Source organism: Trachurus japonicus, chromosome 15 (assembly GCF_045865225.1).
Source record: "Trachurus japonicus isolate A0001 chromosome 15, Traja_1.0".
Classification (NCBI taxonomy): Eukaryota; Metazoa; Chordata; class Actinopteri; order Carangiformes; family Carangidae; genus Trachurus; species Trachurus japonicus.
In genome coordinates this window covers 15582312-15602384 of record NC_140921.1, presented here as the reverse complement: position 1 = coordinate 15602384, position 20073 = coordinate 15582312, and the positions used below count along the sequence as shown (strand labels likewise).

The window sequence follows — 20073 nt, the reverse complement described above, 5'->3', positions numbered from 1 at the left end:
GATCATTAAGGTTTTGCCTAATTCATTTGCCAACAAAAACAATGATTGATAGTTCCTTTAACTCTTTAATAATAAGGACTGAAGTTATTCTCAGAAGTCAGCACTGACTTTATAGGCTACTGAGTTGATAATTCCTATCACACTGTATTAAAGCAAAGTATTACACCATGAAATTCATTCAAAACAGATAACTAATAAATTGTTAACAACATTGACACTTCACACAAGTAACCAACTTATTTGACTTTAATAGTGCAATCTGTTGACCACAGCAAGTGGACAATACTGCCACCAGCTGTTTGGATGGAAATATGACTATATGGGTCCAGTTTTTTTTCAAGTTTTTTTTGTTAAGGTAGCCTATGTAGAGGAGATGGAGGGGATGCAAAAAATAATTCAACAGTTTTTGACACTATTTGAAAGTGGGTCTAACTCCATTAGTCTGACAAATCCTCATTGTGTAGACACTTTTGAAAATGTTAATTCGACTAGGTTTGGTTGCATTTTTTTTTTTTTTGCAAATGTGTGGGTCACATCTGAGCTAGATTTCAAAGTGAGCCAGTTGTCACTAGCAAAGTTAATTCCACTGCATTTGCTTTGTTATATTGTTAATGGTAAAATATTTAAATATAAATATAAATATTTGCACTTCTACACATAGTAATCGATATATTTTTGTTATGGTCTTATGTGTTAGGAGTTATAGAGTTATAGTAGCCTACTGCCTGTTCAAAAAGTGTGGAACTTACTGAGAGCCGCAGAGGCCTGTTGAAAGAGCACCATGCAGTGTTTATACGCTTGAAGTTTACAGAGCTACACAGCTCTCATGAACTGTGACTGCTTGTTTGCAAAGAGACTAAGATTTGAGAAGTTAAAAAAAACAGTCAGCCAACACCCCTGTGGGGAAATGAATAGTTCCAGAGTGAAACTCAACACTGATTGGCCAAGCGACCTCTGATGTAGGGGCTCAGCCCATTCAGTCCTGGCTGAGAGAAGTGTTTTGGAGATTTTTACAGCCTTAAGTTACTTCAAACGTCCACTTTCACATCCACACACACAGACACAACACTCCCTTGGTTCTACTCTTTCAGCCACCATGAGTTATCCCCTTGTGTTTCTGCTATGTGTTGGACTACTACAGCAGACTGCAAGAGCCGTCATCATGGATAAGTTAGCAGACAGCAAGATTTGCGGAGATGCAGAATGCTCACGTAAGTCAGAACATGAAAGATATGAGAGCATGCAGTTCATCTTGAAATGCATTATGTGTTATAATCATGCAGTAAAATTTAATAGGTTTAACTTCTCGAGGATAAATCTTAAATAGTTTTTCTCTTTTCTGTCTGTGTCTTATCAGACGTTCTCTCCATGGCCACAGCCTTGGATGACTTCATTGCTCCTGACTGCAGATTCATCAACATCAGGAAGGGTCAGATGGTGTATGTGTATTCTAAACTCGTACCAGAAGAGGGCGGCGGAGTCTTCTGGTCTGGAAGTGTATGTGCATATTTTTCTCATTATGAGTTATTTAGCAGTGTAGCACCTGCAGTGAGTTACAAAAGGAGTTACAGAGGATGTGCAGCAGCTGGGACAAACACATGTTTAACTGTCTGGTCTTGCTGACAAGAGCAAAATGTCAAATAAAAGAACATTTGGTAAATATTTCATTGTATCTAAAATGAGCAAGCATTTACATTATGCTTATTTCAGTAAGGAAGGTTAAATGCATACAGCATATATAATGTGATGCCTGTTAATTTGTGAGAGAGGCCATATTATTTTCACTGGCAGGTTTACAGTGACCGGTATGTGGACCAGATGGGCATCATTGGATACTTTCCTGCAACTGTGTTGAAGGAGACTCACAAGTTTACGCAAGACACAGTTGTGATTCCCACAAATGTGAGTATTATAGGATTTTTAGTTGCTAAAGTAATAGGTGTTGGTCAACTATTCCAGTATCTCATTTAGTGATTTGTTTTTGTCTTTCTTTCAGAGCATGGACTTCTACTGTGATTAAGACATGACTGAATGAAGCCTCTTTCATCCCAAATTGTGCTTTTAGAAACTCTGGCTTTTATTAAGAATAATATACTGTTCTTCTATTATGCCAGTGTGTCAGACTGTTTGATATTACATCCTGTGGTTTTATCTCCAGCTGAAATGAAAAGCTGGGACACACTTCAGCCACTCATAATCCACAGTCTGACACCACTGCGTGATGAGCTAGTTCCATCTTTGCTTCGTCTTTACAGGTCCTTTTCAATAAACCCTTTCTCACATCAATCCTGTTGTTTCTTTGAAAAGACAACCACTTGCATCCCCACATAAGTACTCTGACTTGTAATGAATGGTTGCATAATATTTACATATTGATTCTCCTTTTGTAGCCTAAATTTATCATCAAATTACATATAGCATTTTTATTTCAGATTTGTTTGATACTGTTCAATAAATTTTTCGTTACAGTTCAAACTGTCTGCATTTCACACTGCAAGTAATGATTAATTCTAAAACAGCAGGCAAAGAAGTCTGCTTATTTTCTTTTGAGTGCAACCTCCAAGAGAAATAATCACATAATAGCACATTTGCTTATGAAATCCATTCAATAGCACAATTAGTCATGCTGACACATTATCAGGTCTTTTTTATTACTATATTCTGTAGCCAATTAATGTGCCCCTGTCCCCTTTCTCTCTGACACTCATTCAAAAACACATGGAGATAATACTGCACTGCACAAACCCTTCTGAACTAAATGATAAATCCAATGAAATGCATTAATACCGGTGAGTTATAGTGATATATTGTACAGGAGCAAAGAAATAAATCTAAGGTAAATGAGATAACTTTTGTGATTAGAGTGACACTGGCAAGACACTCATAAATAAAAAAAAAAAAAGCAAAGGGGCACCCTTTCTCCCTTTTTTACGAGTCTTCATCTGAAAGGAGGTTTAGAGTGATGACAGGTTGTTTTTTCTTTTTTCAGCCAGACTCATGACTCATGTCTCTCTGTCAGTTCATTGACATTACTGTTTCTTAAACATGCATCCAGCTGAAATTACAGCAATCTACACACTGTGTGATTATGTGTGTGCATCTGTTTGTTTAGGATTGACTGTGATTTATGTGTCGAGCAGAGCACCCTGCAGGAGCACACATAGTTTCGTTTTATATTTTCAGTTATTATAGACCTTCAGACCTTAGTTGTGATGAATATATTTAACGTTTATGTCAAGTGTTGTTACGTCATTGCATACATGCCAGCCATTAGTCCTTTGTTTTAAATAAATAAAATATTAGATCATTCGATATGATGACATCATTTGCCCCAATGTCTCTCGGCCTGTCTCACATGTACGGGCGCGCTTACACATATATACACACACACACACATACATGCCTCTTCTCATGCACAAGCAGCTTCCAGTGAGCTGTTATGAATAAACATGGGCTGACGTCCGTCATAGTTAAGACTCTTTCCACGGAATGATTTGAATCTCTTTTTGATTGGTTTTGAATCGTCTGTATGTCTTCTTTATGCATCGCAGCACCCACCCAGATAGAAAGATAGTCTGAATATAACATCTCTATCAAACACTCTCTGATTATTAAACCCAAAGTCCCTTTGTTTGGATAAAGGAAGACTCAGTGATTTGATGTTTTTTCAGAGCTTCCATTCCACTTCTCTGCAATTTCAGGAAGTCTCTCACATGGCTGCTGCATGCATTGATTTGTTTAGACACTGCAAACAGGTCATTTTCATTAGCTTATTTTTCTGTCTGACCTGCAGGCATTCGTAGAAAAGCAGGCTTATGAGGTTAGGAAACAGGTCTGCCACACACTGCGATCAATCCTCTGTCCCATTCTCAGCCCAGATCAATACAAACCTTTTTCAAATGGGGACATCCACCATGAACTGTTGCTCGAGAAATACATGCCTGGCACATATCTGAAGAGGTCTGTTAAAGAGAAGAGAAGAAGAGAGAGAAGGGAATAGAAGATTTCAGTTCAGAACAAATAGCATGATTCAGAATAAATAGCACCAAATTGTAATGGAGCTGGCAGAGGCAGAAGAATTAGTTTCTGAATCCAGTGGCCAACAGTTGTCCCAAAGGTTTGAAACACTTAACTTCTTTTCCTCTGATTGCAAATTGCAAGTTCAGAACTATGTGTAGGGTGAATTCAGGTAATGTGGGACAGTTTTTGGTAGATGCTCCAGTAGACTCATATAAAAACTATTAACTTGCTCCAATGATGTTTCATTGAATCATTTTAGGTCTTATTAACATTTTATGTTTGAATTAAATGGGAATATAATTTTCTTTTAGAAGCTACACAGCTTCAAACACAACATGACACCCTTTTTCGTTCGGACAACATGTTCAGGTAATGTGGGACAGTTTGTTTGGTAAAGTGGGACAGTCATTCTTAGATTAAAAAAGCAGGCAGAACTACTGAAACAGTAAATTAAAACACTAATTCTGGATTGTTGTTGTTACATTCTGAAAACACTGGTAACTCTGACAGATTATTTTTAAATGCGCTCTGTATTTGTGTCGTAACAAAGTAGGGACTGCTTGATAGCTAACACTAGCTAGCTAGCTTGTGTTAGCTAGCTAGTTAAATGATGGAGTAGACCTTGTAGTTCTACAAAGGTCAAAACTTGGTAGAGTTAGGAGATGGTTAGGATTAGGGGTTAGGTGGGTTAGGGTTATAGGGTTATAGGGTTAGGGCCAGTTTTTTTTTTTTTTTTTTTTACCATAAATAAAGCATAAAATGCTGTCCCACTTTACCTGAACGATGCCGTCCCACATTATCTAACATGTTCAGCTAATGTGGGACAGTGACATAAATCATGTTTTTATGAAAACAAAAGATTATTTTAAACTTTTTTCTCCTGCTTTTCAACCAATGTTTAAACTACTTCATTATGAAACAGTAGTATAGATTCTTACCTAATTTAAATTCCATTAAAAGCCTTAACACTGAGAAATAGAAACCAACATGCCACTGAACTTACCAAGTATTTTGACTGTGTTGACCTCCTGTGAAGATAGGCCACGCCCACTCTGATGATGTCAAACCAACTCAAACCATTGTTTAGTGGCAAGAGGTGTTGTAGCAACAATTCAAGATCAGTTTTGACCATTGTATATTAATTTTGACCATATTAAATCATCGCAATGTATAAACGTCCCACATTACCTGATGTCCCACATTACCTGAACTCACCCTATGTGTAGGCCAAAATTCACAATTCACATCAAGTGAATCTAAAGTCAATCTTCCATCAGACAGCTGTTAGCTTTGGGGTGTTACCATAGTGACAAGCAGGGATTGTGTGTCAGAAGAGATTGATGTGTGTGCATGTTTATGTGTGAGCTTAAAGGAGCAGCTGCCAAATGCAGGCTACAGCAGATGCATTTTTTTCCCTTTCCCCCCCCTTCCGGTGTCACACCCACACCTCTACCACCCGGCAGCACAGCGCCCTGTACAGCTGAGAAATCAACAGCCTCAGGTCTGGTTAGCATCTGAGTGTGACATGACTCCTTTTATTTTTTCTTACATCCCCAAAAACTCATGTGTGTATGATGCAACGAGCTGAGATACTGTTGAACAAATGTGGCTGAACAGCTCTTAATCTGAACAGCCAATAACTGCGGCAGATTTGATTTATTTTCTTTAATTTGAAGCAATTATAAAAAGGGAGACAAAATTATAATCAGCAAAAGATCAATTCAATTGTGTGAGAGAGGTTCCTTGATAAGCAAAACACTCCAGAGCAATTTATTGGGAAAATATCTCCGTCTTGTCTGCCTCTGAAAAGCTATATAAACTTAAATTGAGCAGAATTGTGGCGAGAGCGAAAGAAAAACAAAAGAGAATGGGATTGGAAGAACATTTGAGGAGCAATCACAATGGTCATATCGAACATGGGGTGACTCACAGTGAATGTTTTTGATGAAACAGCTAAGTTCTTCTCATGGACAAACAAAGGGGCAGAGAGAGTGAAAAGTCCATGTTTTATCTTCACCTGTGACGTACATGCATGATGAGGGGCTAAGCATGTGTCTATAGCGAGTGACTTAATCGGTAGTGTCTTAAAGGTGCTTGAATGACAGGGTTTGTCGGCACAGATTTTCTTCAAGAGTGTCAGTAAATGCCAGCTCACTGCTTGTTTGAACTAAATCAATCAATCAGTCAGTACAAATCAATCACCACCGTAGCCTGAAGAGCACCAGTGTCCTTCTCATCTGATATCCTATATATTTAAACAAACAATGCACTTTGTCGGTCTAGTTTGTGTCACCAACTGGCCATGTCTTGTCTGATTCTGTCGTACTCCAAAGAAAAGTGATTCATTGAAAGGAAAGTGCAACTTCAACAATATTCTTTCTCTTTCAGTGTGTTTATCCATCTAACCTCTTGTTCACTGTCTGTCTGTGTGTGCGTGTGTGTGTGAATGTGTTATATCTCTGACTCATGTAATTGCACAAGCAAGTGTAATTCCACCCATTTTCTCTGTCACACAAGCACACAAAGAAACCATTGATTTCATTTTTGGTGTGTTCAACCCTGCAAACAGCTCAGCACTCCATTATATCTCTTACTTGAGGGTTACAATGCTCTTCTGTTACAAAAAAAAAAGACATTTGCACATTTGTACCTAGAAACACCATACTACTGTAATACTAGGTAGGTTAATGCTTTGCTCTTTGCCTCAGTCCTCTGTGAAATAGATTCCACAAGATGTTGGAAACATTCCCCTGTGTTTCTGGTCTATACATCCAACTGATGTGTGGGGAGCAGGGGTTACACCCTTAAAAGGTCACCAGTCTCTCACAGGGGTGACATATAGAGACAAACAACCTCACACACTCATATTTGCAATAAGAGCTAACCTAATGTGCAATTACCCTAATGGGATTGCTGCAGGCTCAGGGGGAACATGATGCAAACTCCTCACAGAAAGAGGGTCCAGGGTGTGAATCCCTGTCTGTGAGGAAACCACTGCTAACCACCCCACCACAGGTTTAATGGATCTAATGCATGAGGAATAGCCAATATCAAACCAGTTTGAGATGAATTTAGCTTTGAGATTTGGTGCATTATCTTACTGGAAGTAACACTGGAAGATGGTAAAATGTGGCCATAAAAAGGTGCACATGGTCCGCAACAATACAGAGCTGGGCTGTGGCATTCAAACCATGATCGATTGGTATTAAGGGGTCCAAAATGTGCCGAGAAAACAAAGCTGCCCTGCAACATTACTCCACCAGCAGCAGCCAGGACACATGGTTGTTTCCACTATATTCATGCTGTTGAGGTCAAACTCTGACTCTGCGTACCTCAGTAGAAATCCTGATTCTGTTCTTCATCGACTGGAGTGGTACCCACTGTCTTCTGCTGTGATAGCTTCATTCATGGTGTGAGAGGTTGTGCATTCGGAGATGCGTTTCTTTGTTCACCACAGTTGTAAGAAGTGGTTGTATGAGTTACAGTGGTCAATCTGTCCATTCTCCTCTGAGCTCTCTTACTGTATCAACAAGAAATTTCCATCTGCCGAAATGCTGCTCTCTGAGGGATTTTTTCATTTTTTGGGTCCAGCTGGATTAAAAACTCCAGGGACTGTGTTCAAATCCCAGGAGATCAGTAGCACTTTTCCTGCCAAGCCAATGTTTGATATGGACATAAACTGTAGCTCCTGGCCTGATTATAGTCAGTTCAGGTGCACAGGTGTTTCTAATAAAGTGCTTGTTGAGCACTTTATTAGAAACACTCTTCACTCCTCCAATAAACTGTCTGCTGAGATGTGTCTGTATGTCGTCTGTGTGTTTGTGTTGATAAATTGCCTCAGTGGAGGTGGAGAAGTGGACGATGTCTGATTGAGTTAAAAGTAAAACATTTTCCCAAGTGGAAGTGAATTTGGTTTTGATATTATTCTTCTCTCCCTTGTCTCAGCCGACACCTGAATAAACCTCCTTTTGCAACCTCACCTTCCCCATTCAAGGAAACCCACTTCCTTCCATTCTCCCCCCCCTCTGTGTTTTGTCCATCACCGTAGTTACCAATGATTCAGGGAAAGGTAGGTAAGGGAACTGTGCATGTGCGTGCGTGTGTGTGTTTTCATGATTAGCAGTGTAGAAGACCTTCAACAATGACTCAAGCGGTGGTTTAAGCAATTATCTCTATTCTGCTAATGATGTTCTTGTAAGTCAAAGGTCATAAAGCTAAAAGAAAAAGACAGGAAATGAATAGTGCCATGAGGAAATTAGGTGCAGCCATTAGCCTGTAATTTTTAACAAATGAAAAACAAGAGACCTCATCCTGGGACTAGTTTGATAGATGTGTATGAATTAATATATAATTAAAGGTCCAGCAAATGGCTGGGTGTAATAATAAAATGATAGTGTGTGTCAAAACTGGCTAGAAGAGAAATCATCCAGTCATAAAGTTCATCTAGTTAGTAATTAATTAGCTTTGTTTGGATTATGAAACAACTAGACAATAACTATAATTGCATCCCTAATGGAGCCAGATTTGCTATTGCTACATACAGTAGCCACTGTTGGCATCAAAAGTTAAAGTTGTTTACAAGTCTTATAGGTTCAGCCATTATAGCATTCATAATAAGCTGCAGAGGTTACAATTTAATTCAATGCCAAGTGTTTAAGACAACAAGATAGTCACAAGATACGGAGACAGAGACAAGTTATTTGGATCAACCTGAAAGTTTTGCTCCATGTACACAAATCCTATCAGCCACTGTCTACATGTTTGGGACCAGGATCCGAAAACCTAACACCGAGCTATCAGCTAGCTAGCCAGTTAAGCAAAGAGGTTACATGCTGCTATTCAGACATGCCGCTATTTCGACATTAACATTATTTTTCAAACGTCCCACTATTCCGACATTTTTTTTTTCATTGTCGGAGTAGCGGCACTTTACTATTTTTCAAACGCCCGTTGTCTTCGTTGTCACTTTGTTGTCACTTTGTTGCTGCTCCACAGAGCGCACATGGCTAATATGCACGTGCTGACCATATATGGTTGTGTCTAGGCGTTCCGGGGCGGAGGTGTGTTCAAGTGCGCAACTGCGCACCATTCTTGGATCCAGTTTGATTTATCAAAGAGAAATTGCGGAGAGTTGTGCACGCACAGTTTGATAGATCTGAAAAAGGTGTAAATATTTTGTGTCTTTTCGCCTAAGCAAAAAATTTAGTAGCAGCAGTTGTACACTGCTTACTTACAGTTTTGGTAAATGAGGCCCCAGGCCCTAAGCCCAGAGCCCAGACGCTCACAGCTGCAGCTTCTCCGTGGCGCTGTCCGTGGTGCTGAAGGTGACAGGTTGCTTGACAAACAAACTGCAGCATAGTTCTGTTTGTTTATCATGTGTGTCAGTTTTGTTTGTGACTTGATAGTTTAGTTGTTGAGATTAAGAACATCACTCTCTCATCAAACCGGTGATAGGCATGCTGAAAAGAAAAGAGAGAGAGAGACGCGCCTGGGTATCTCAGCTGAAAAAAAAAAAAAGATGACATGTCGGAATAGCGGTATCAAAAAGTGTCGGACTACCGGCATGTCTAGATAGAGGGATGTCGTAATAGCGGGATGTCTAAATAGAGACATGTCGGAATAGCGGGCGGAGCATAAATCAGTCCGACTGCCCAAAAGAAGCGAAAAAGAGTATCGTGTGGTTCAACTCTAATACTGATTTGGACGTTGACAGACTCTGTTTTCCTGTCAAAACATGCAGGAAAACACACACTACTACACATTAAAACTGATTCAGGAGGAAACGATAAAACACAAAATAATAAATGACAGAAAAAAAACTGTACCTACAATCCTATCTCCACAATTAGGCTACCGAGAAAATAGCAGAAACATGACTGACTCAAAACGATGAAGAAGTTAGCATTTTTGAATGACTGTGTTTAAACTGGCAAATAGCTCCGCCTCTTTTAGACGTTTTCAGAGATCACCCTCTCTTTAACTAGTCAACAAATATTTAATCTAACAGAGAACTTGGTATTTTCTGAGCTTTGTGAAAAGAATATCATTAGATATTGTATGCACATATTTTCCTTCAAGCGCTTCTATGTTTCACAAAGCCTTGAAAAGTTTTATTATGTGTGTATCTTTTAACCTTGTTGAAGAACCTGAAAGTGATGAAGCTGTGACTGATACCTGCCAACAAAAGACCTCCTCTATTTATTCCTGGTTATATGATTGTGACTTGGAGGTCGCGGATAGCTCATAGTTTTCTCTATTCATTTCCTTGTACCATAAATAATACATGTGTTAAGGTAATACATCGCCAGAGGTCTTGGAGAATGCCGTCTGCTGTGTTTGATGCTTACATGTCTTGACATTGTCTACACCTTGCAGAGAAAAACACTTGAAATCTCTGTGGAGTCACGCTTTCCAGTGTGTTGGCTTTATATCAGTGCACCACATGGCACTAATGATACTAATCAAACACAAATGAGACACTGTATTTTGACACAACATTTTCTTCATTTTCTCTCTGTATATAAGCATCAAAAAAGCTATTTACCTTTGCTCAGTAGAGAAAGAGAAAATGCTTTAGTCCCCATTCAATACAAGAGCATATTATCAGGCCTCATATGTAACCAAAAGGTTGGGTGCATTTTGTCCTGAGGAGTATCCTTAGATGAGGCAGATTACTCAGGGAGAAGAAGAAATAATAGGCTATCATTTTATTTCATCATTTAGCTTTTGGAGTCGTGAAAAGCTTCTTTCAGAATTCTTCTATGTCCTGATTCAAACGTTTTTGCAGAGGGGTTTTTGCAAAAGCCTCTGAGCTATGAATAGACTGAGTGTTTGTCATGACAACCAATTACCCATTACAAAAGCAGTGAGGCTAAGTAAGGCAATTAAGTGGTGAAACAAAATTGTGTGTAGTAGGATTTCTCTGTGTGTTCCTGCCCGCATGTGTATATGTGAATATGTGAGAAAAAATGGTCTTGTGTGGAGTTTTATATGAGAACATTTTCCATGTTGTGCTTCACTTCTTTCATCTCCTGGTACTTTAAAAGTAAACTAAACTGTCTACAATTTTAATAGTGGTAGTGTTCATACACTGTTATAAGCAATATATTTACAGTAAATAGGCATTATCACGCGCAAAAAGCAGCAATAAAACCCTTAGCTGACTCATTACATTACAAGACACCATTATGAATTATGATTGATCAACAATAAACTGTATTTTTTTTTTTCTCGCTGTGCAGTCCTGTTGCCAGTGAGAGTAGTAACTTTTGATCATGTAATTATTATTTTCAGTGGGTCTAAGCAAAACAGCTCTTATTTTTTGAATGTCAGATGTTGATGTGTTGTGTCAGTGCTGCATGAGGCTATGCTTCGACCATTAGGTTTTGTCCTGTTTCTTTCAAATTCCATATCTCAGTCTTGCAGCTACCCAGAGCTTGTTGGAAGAGAGTGACATGATATATATATATATATATATATAGTTTTTAAAACTGCTGTAATATAACTGCTTATTATGGAATAAAAATGTCCATGTATCACTTCATTTGTTACAGTAAATGTCAAAACAGTGTGGTATAAACAGGGCACATGCAGCTACATGCATTAGAGGTATTATTGCATGTAACTGGGAGGTTATCTGTATCACGGCACCTGAATGTGAAATGTTCTTGGTCTTAAATGGTAAATGAGTGTCAGAATACAGTGTGTGTCAGAATAAAATGACATCCCGCCTCGTACAAACCACCTGCGTCTGATCCATTACAGGTTGGCAGGCTGTCCCAGAGTACATGTTGTCGCTTTGCAGAGCCTGTGGACAGTTTATAGACGAACCAGGTTTGTTAAGCCTAATGGTCCTTGTATTGATTGGCTGGGGTATCCTTGCAAATCGCAGGGGCAGAATGAACAATGAGGATCTCTAAATGCATTTCAGCTTACCGTTTTATTGACCCTCTTGGAGCGGCCAGAGCAGAGTTTATTTACACACTTTGCTCGCAGCCTGTTTTTACAATGGCAGTATGGATCTGTGAGGAAGGTGTTGGAGGGAGTATTGCACATCATCCACTGCACAGTTGACTGGTTATAATGAAGTGAACAGCTTTTAGTAATATGTAACATAAAGGGGCTATGGTTAGTAAAGTTGTGAAGTGAAAAACAATTAAACTCTATGCAAATGAATTACTTTTACTCGATTAAATAAATGAGGCTACACTAAATAAATTAATCAGCACAGTACAGAACTGCTAATTAGCAGTGCTGGCTTCACAGTCAGTAGGCAGAATGGCAGGCTTATTGCTTTTGCTCCTGTCAACTCGGTGCAGTTGCTCAGCCACAAAGAGACTGTGGCCATCACTAATCTCAGACTGGATCAAACGGTGCAGGTTCACACATCTGTGTTAAGAGTCTAATGAAAGGTGTTGAACTCCCATGTTTCCGTGAGAGTCACTGCTTCTTTCAGCCGAGCGGCATGGAAAAACATGCTCATCCAGGCACACGTACAAAAGGCTGTTTTTCTTTTAGGTTACACAACATTTCTCTGCATCCATTGTAACCTTTGTTCCTACCAACCAGTGCTTAAATGTCAAATGGTCATAATAATGACTTTGTGTCTAGATTCCTGGAAATATTTACTCCTTATCACTGTTTTCCTTCAATAACATTTTCCTTCATTCTTTAGTTGGCTGTTGCTTTGTGTTATTAAAGGATCTGTGTTTTTTCCCCCTTGTATTTAGAATTATTTTAAGCATTGCTAAATCACATGATCTGTTGCTAACTGCTTGGGGCACAGTCATGTTTACTCTGTGCCCTGTGTGTCCTATGAAAAATAGCCATGATTGTTTGCTTTCTTAATGGACTGTGCTCTTTGGCTGCTATAGTGTATAGGGCAGTACTGGAAAGAGGCTTTGGAACCTCTAAGATACCATTACCATTAGCCCTAATGTCCTTTTAAAATGGAAAGAGCATCACAGCCCACACAGAGGGACTGCTGTGTATGCTGTTTGCGTGATGCAGCTCCATTGTCATCATCTCCTGCCAAGGTCACTTGGCCTGTCCCCTTCCTGTAGTCACAGTCAGAAATTAGCCTCTTAGCAAAACAGGGCCATTTCTCCAACTGATGAGCTGATGCCAAGCATTTTACACCCCATTCCCAATATTTAGCTAATTTTAGCTGTGCAGTCATGATACAATCCCTGAGGTTAAGAAGCAATTTAGATTTTTGGGAAAATAAGAATCAAGTGGTTGTTTCCTCTAAGCACACACAGTTTCAAACTGAAGGTTTCTAATGACGGTAACCTGTAACAGAAACAGATGGAAAGGATGGCCTCTCTCACTAAGACATGGAGCTCAACACGGTTGTGCCTCAAAGGTCAGGCTGTCTAATCATACCCTCTAAAAAGTCATGCGACGTTGAACGCGGCATCATCAAACGTCACAGCCCAACAGACGAATGAAGCTGATAATTGCCCAGACATCAGATTGGAGGTGGCTGACTTCACTGACGACCTAATGGGTGTATGAAAGGAAATGGGAAAGTTGGCATGTGCTGTGAGGACTGGGACCAGCTCACGAGGCTTGATTAGAAAAAATTAACTTTGAGGTAATGTTTTCCACAGTGTCCAATCCAAATCATCAGCAGCAAATGTGTCTGAGGTGTTTGATTGTGGCATGTTGGGGGGTACTCAGCATGATACTCTATAATGGCAATTAAACCACTGCAGTCAAGACATCGACATCATTTTTGGATACATGCTGCGCACGAATGCTCGCCTTAGAGATGAGAGCCTGCACATTCACAAACTTACTGTAAACTCTAAAGCACCCGCTGATATCATTTAGCTGATTACTGTTGTGCTTTTGACAAATCATCCCATTATGTGACACAGAGCTGTAGCTGCTGATAGATGAGCTCTGCTCAAAATAAAGCCCAAACAGTATAACACTGCTCTATCTCAGAGTCAAGGTCAAAACACATTTTCCAAACTGCTAGTCTGACGCTACTACTACAACAACAATAACATTATTACATCTTGGTGCTAACACTGTTTGAACATGTTTTATTAGCAGCAAAGAGGGAACTCAAAGACCTTGGAGATGGGGTAGACCTACAGTATGTGCAGACAGAGGAATACATACAGTAAATCCCCATGTTATAATGCAGGTATTAATATTTTCTGGCAGTGCGTGAAAGATGCTGTTTCCTTCAAAGTCAAAGCGAGTTTGTTAATTAATCAAATCAGACTGCATGTTTTTTCATCCTCTCTCTCTCACTGAACATGATTCATCTCTGAAGTTAATTTGCATGTTCTTTTATTCCCTCCTAGGTGGTGCATTCATTAGACAGCACAGCATACTCACCTCGAAATAAGTAACACACAGGGGGAAATAATTATTGTGATTACGCATAATCTTTGCCCGCACAGTTGTTTTTCTTTTCCAATTAAAACAAAATTTATATTCGGAATATGCTCTGTATGAGAAAACAGGTGGTGCCATTCTCTCGCTGCAGCTCGCCACCGATGCTAGTGAGGAAAGATGAGTGCAAGCTGCACTGCTACAGGCTGTGATAGAGGATTGAATCCCAAATACTATTAATAATATAACAACTTTTGCACCTTATAATTTGGCTCATGGTCATTTTGGTATAAACATCATGTTGATTGATATTTTTGATGGTTAATGAAGATTAAGATAACCACTTATTTATTAATCTAATTTATGTTATAGACAGTATTTTAATATTAAAGACAAAGCTACAAAGAGTTAGTAACCAGCTCTGCAGTTCCCCAGAGCACATTTGAGCTTTTTAACTCATCCTTTTGATTTCTCTGCATGCATCTTTAATGTTTTTGTTCACTCCAACTGCTCTCAAAGCAAAAGAGAAACACTCCACTGCACACTGCCTCCTTAGCACCAAACAGCAGCCAGGTAAAGAGAGAGGCTGACTGGCCAACATCATCCAAATGTATGCAAATTCTGTTCAGTAAAGAGGCAATTTTCTGCCAACAACTTAAATGAGAGGCAATAATGTGTCAGTGTTGTGTTTACAGCTAGTTTCCGCCAAGCTGAAATGGGCAAAAAATAAATAAATAGATAGAAATAATTAAATGGAAATTTTAAATATGACACATGCAAACAAATCAGCTCTGGAGAGGAGTTTAATTGCACAATTAATTAGGAAATAAGCACGTGTAGTTTCAGTGCAACACACTGATTTTAGCTTTTACCCTATTTACTTAAGTGTATGACAAGATACATAATGTGCAGGGTAAATGTCTCGTGGTACTTTATGAATAGACTGCCTGAGCTTTCTTAAGCATTATAGTACTTTAGATTTTCTATTGTGGACATGGGCAGTTCAAGGCGAAGCAGAGGCACAGGCAGGAATATCAATAGTGTCCATATTAGTGAGCACCCCCGCCGAGAGAAAAATCAAAACATCACAGCAGTGTTGTACTGGACCTCACAAATAAAAGCTGTGGGTTGTGGTAACATGAATTAAAATGTTACCCAGTCTTTCCTGATGCTGCCTGAGACCTGCAGGGGGGATGTAAACAGTGCTTACATGGCAACACGACAATTTCAGGAGATGGAGGAGAGAGGAAATGTTAAATGATACACTGATTTGCTGAAGAAAAGAGACAGAGTGAGAGGACAAAGGAATATAAAAGCTGTGGATGAGTGAGGTAGAAGATGAGTGATGAGTTCAATTTAATCTTCCTCTCTGCTGGGTTGTGTGGTCCATGACAAATCGAGCCGTGTGTTTCCACCTGAGGTGGCCTTGCTGTCTGCCACACCTCACAGCACATCGAGCATCAGCGTAACCTCATGTCGTCCCTCTGCTCCCTGCTATCTGCCTTTCCAGCTGGCCTGATGGAAGTAATAGATCTGTACAACACTGTGTTACCGCTCCAATCTGTTTATAGGGATGCTGCAATTAAATCCTCCTTCCACAGTGACTTTATTCCAGCAGCATTGTAGACAGATTACTCTTGAATGGGGAGGCTTCATCCAACATCTCCTGTGCACACAACCCAAAACTTGCAATTGACATTACGCCGGTTTACGCAGGAGTTTGTATTGTTGTCCACATCTGATGATTGACTCAAGATTTGCTATATCTGCTCTCATGTGTAGAGGAAGGCGCAGCTAAAGGCAAAAGTGAATGATCTAGAGCGAGTGACACTGGGGTAATGATATGTCATCACTTGTCAGCCTCTCTGACAATATGAGAACCAGTGTTATGTGTGGGTTGTGATAAGCCATCTACCTGTGAAGGCCGGCATCTTATCTCACAGAGCCAGAGACAGGCGGCAGCTTTCTATGATACAGAGAGAGTGGAACAGAGAGGAAGCGACGGAGCGAGAGTGTGAATGAAACCATCAGAGGTGCAGCCCCTGACACTATCCGCACTGCAATCAATGAGGATAAAGTCCCCAACACCCCCCAAAGACACACACACACACACACACACACACACACACACACACACCTCCACCCCCAATCCAGACAGGCATCCCATCCCACAACATCAGCAACGGCACGACTGAGCAGCAGAGTACAGAGCTGCCTCTGAAATGACAGCGTAAATACATGGAGGGATGAGAAAGGCTTTTTGCTTTTGTCTTCTCTCTCTCTCTCTCTCTCTCTCTCTCTCTCTCTGTGCTGCTCTTCATTTCTGTGACACTAATAGAGAAGGAGACTATTACATACAGACTCACAGTTCCATTTCCAAGTCTTTCCTTGAGGTTTCCCAGGTCAGTTTCTACTCACTTGCTCTTTGATATAAAGGCATGAGGGTGGATCAACATCAGAATAAATGGGATCTCTTATAAACCTTTCATGCTGTGCTATATGCATATAATTTAGTTTTATCTATTTATTTTTATATTATTGAAAGTGTTTTTATATTGTATTTTTATGGTATTGCTTGTTTGCACTCTAATTTCATTATACAGAGTATAATGACAAATAAAGGCATTCTATTCTATTCTATTCTATTCTATTCTATTCTATTCTATTCTATTCTATAAAAACAATGTTTTGTTGCTGACTTATCAGGAGTTTCTGGTTTGATCTGATTTCACACTGAAAACTCAACAAAGTCCAGGTGTGAAAGATCAATACCCTCGTCTGTCAGGGCTGATGAACAATTCCACTCTGGTTGAAAGGCTGGTGGCAGAGGTTGCAGGGGCTTTGTCATGTTTGGGGGATCTGTGTGTTTTGGTGTGTGTGTGTGTGTGTGTGTGTGTGTGTGTGTGCTTGATTATCTGCTGAGTATCAGCTTGTACGTAGCTGCCATGGCTAATCTCTCCTGCTGTTTCTGAAACTCATAGCAGAAACACTGACAGGCAGCCTGCTTCCACTCTGGCCTCAGGCGTGTATGAAAAATTAAAGATCTACATTTTTCAGCTCCTCCTCCAAGACTGCTACAGCTGCACATGCAGCTCCGTTTCTGTTATGTCATCCCTGTGCTGCCACATGGGTTGCTTATACTGTATGTTACAAAGCAACACTGTAAGATATCCAATGTCCAAATGCTGCGAAAGCTTAGGCAAATGAGGAGGATGCTGCTGACTCTAATGTCATTACAGACACTGTAAAGCCTCATTAGAATAAAGTGAAATTTGATCATTAAATAAAAGGGAATGGAAACCCCCCCCCCTTCCTCAGACATTACTACTACTAATAAGATAATAATTTGAATGAAAATTTTAATTAAATCTTATTCAAAATCAAATTTGTTTCTTTAGGCGGCCTAAATAGATTTATTAGATATTTCCCAGGACGCCATGTACTTAATTGAAATGTGAAAAAATTGTCTTTGTTCATCTAACTACTGATGTAATACACACTTGTGTTGAGAATTAATCTTTGAAACTGCTATTTTCAAGGGAATGAATGAAACAAACAAACAAAACAAAACAATAATGTCCACATCACTATACAATTACTATGCACAACAATGGGTCTGCTTCTTGTGCAGCAGGAGTCAGCTCATTTCTTTAACCAGCATGTCTCTCTCACAGGAGGTATTCAGGTTAAATATTTTATAATGTTTTAGAAATAATTGGCAAATTAATCTCTGTGCTTTTGCTCCACTTTATTCCAGCTTGGTGTCCCACAGAACTTTACCTCTGCATGACTGAAAACAATACAGGAAAAAACTACGTAGAAATAAGGGAAAGGGTGAACACTTCCCGTTCAGAAATGATCATGAACTTGATATTGCTCTTCATGTTTTGTGTACATTAAAAAAAATGTGTTACAGTTTTTTTCGATTGCTAACAAGCAGTGGTCGAAACTGAAGTCACATGTTCAAAACTCTTACAGTGACACAGCTAGCATTTCCATCAGGCATCTCAGCTAAACAGTTCATCTCTTCCCCAAAACGGTGCCTCACCAACAAAACACTTCATACATGTCTCAAAATAAGCTCATTCAACCACAACACTAGCACATAGTATCACTTTGGAAACAAACACTGTCACTCTTAGCACACTGAACTACAAAACACTAACAACAAAGAACATTACTTAAAATAAATTTGATCTTTAAAGTTTGAATGATTTTTTTTCAAAATCAGTAAATCAGTTTTATTATAAAAATAAATACTGCAATACAGTATCTTTGCACTTTAAGTGTTCTAGATAATATATTGCAACAAGAATGAATCAGGAATGCAGCAATTTACATCAAGAAAATGTATTTTCTCTGTGCCCTTGCATAGGTACTACTGTAAGGGACCTTACAAAAAATAAAAAGTTTACTGTAAACAGAAAAATGCAGAATCACCAGAGGTAGAACACAAAACAGGGGAGATAATGTAACTTCTCTCTCTACCAACCTCAACAAAGAACCAGAAGTGCCCCCCCCCCACACACACATTTTATATGGTTTCTAATGAGGCCAAACACAGATCACCTGGATCGGTTTTGAGCTGGAAACTAACCTCACCTGTGTTTGGAGTTGCATAATTACTGTATTTATGTTATTCAATAAAATATTTTTGATTTGACATTTTATATATTTCAATGTTCCTGCAACAGTTTCGACCACTGCTTGTTAGCAATTGAAAAAAACTGTAATCTTGTTTGTAAAAGGGTCACAGACCATGAAAATTATAGTTTATTAAGGTTAGTTATTCAACATAGTGATGTAAAAGTCAATTACAAAACAAAGAGGAATGATTTGGTAAAACTGCCTTTTAAAAGCTGTGGTCTCTGCATCTCCAAGTAGAATGATGTCATTATTTAACAGACTTATGAAACATGTAATCAGCTTACAGTAATATCAAGTGCAGATGCAATTCTTAAACTTTTTAGACATAACTCAGTGTTAAGGAGGTCCTGAATCATGGCTCCCATCCCACCGTCTTTCACTTGTGTGACTCAATCACCATAATCTTAAAGGCCAACAAATGCCACAACCAGATTCTATATTGCACAACTGTGACATTATTTTCACCATATCAAATTCAGTAAATTTCCTTTTTGTAGAAAATGACAGCATGGAAACACCTGCCAGAAGCAGAGGTGCCATAGTCTTGGAGCATTATACTTGTTACAGTGGGAACAAGGGAACAGCCTGAGAGCCATTTAAACACTAACTCCTCTCACAACTGCTATTGATTTGTCAGGAAACCCCCTCACTGCCTAAAAGCAGCAGATGCTGTGGTTTTTCTTTCCAGGTTTTCTCAGACACAGAGATGATGAAGAGGCTACGGTGTATGTGTGAATCAACAGTCTAAACAGCACTGTGGATCGGTCACGAGGGCCCAGAGCTGAAGAATAGCGTACTGATGGAGAAGGGAAGGATGCTGGCTTGCCCAAGCTAAATAAATAATCTCTGGGCTGCAGGATGGCAGGAGTGTGGGAGGAGGTCTGCAGGGAGCATGGAAACAGTGATTAGTAAAGTGGATCCACTTAAAGAAAATCCACCCTCATTATTTTTCCAGACTTCTGTGATAACTGATTCACATACTAATGCACTCCCTTGTTAGCACAACTTTTTTTTATGTATATAAAAGCAAACATTGCATTTGACAGTACACCATTA

The 20073-nt window shown here is 39.3% G+C and overlaps 1 protein-coding gene across 1 annotated transcript; it reads left to right on the top strand.

Moving 5' to 3' along the window:
- The first annotated feature begins 960 nt into the window (after positions 1–960).
- LOC146973393 (otoraplin-like) lies at positions 961–3189 on the top strand. Its single transcript, XM_085799894.1, has 4 exons — positions 961–1211; positions 1358–1497; positions 1792–1902; positions 1997–3189. Exons 1-4 carry the CDS (start codon positions 1097–1099, stop codon positions 2018–2020), a joined length of 390 nt encoding a protein of 129 aa, XP_085656020.1. The 5' UTR covers positions 961–1096; the 3' UTR covers positions 2021–3189.
- The last annotated feature ends 16884 nt before the right edge of the window (positions 3190–20073 follow it).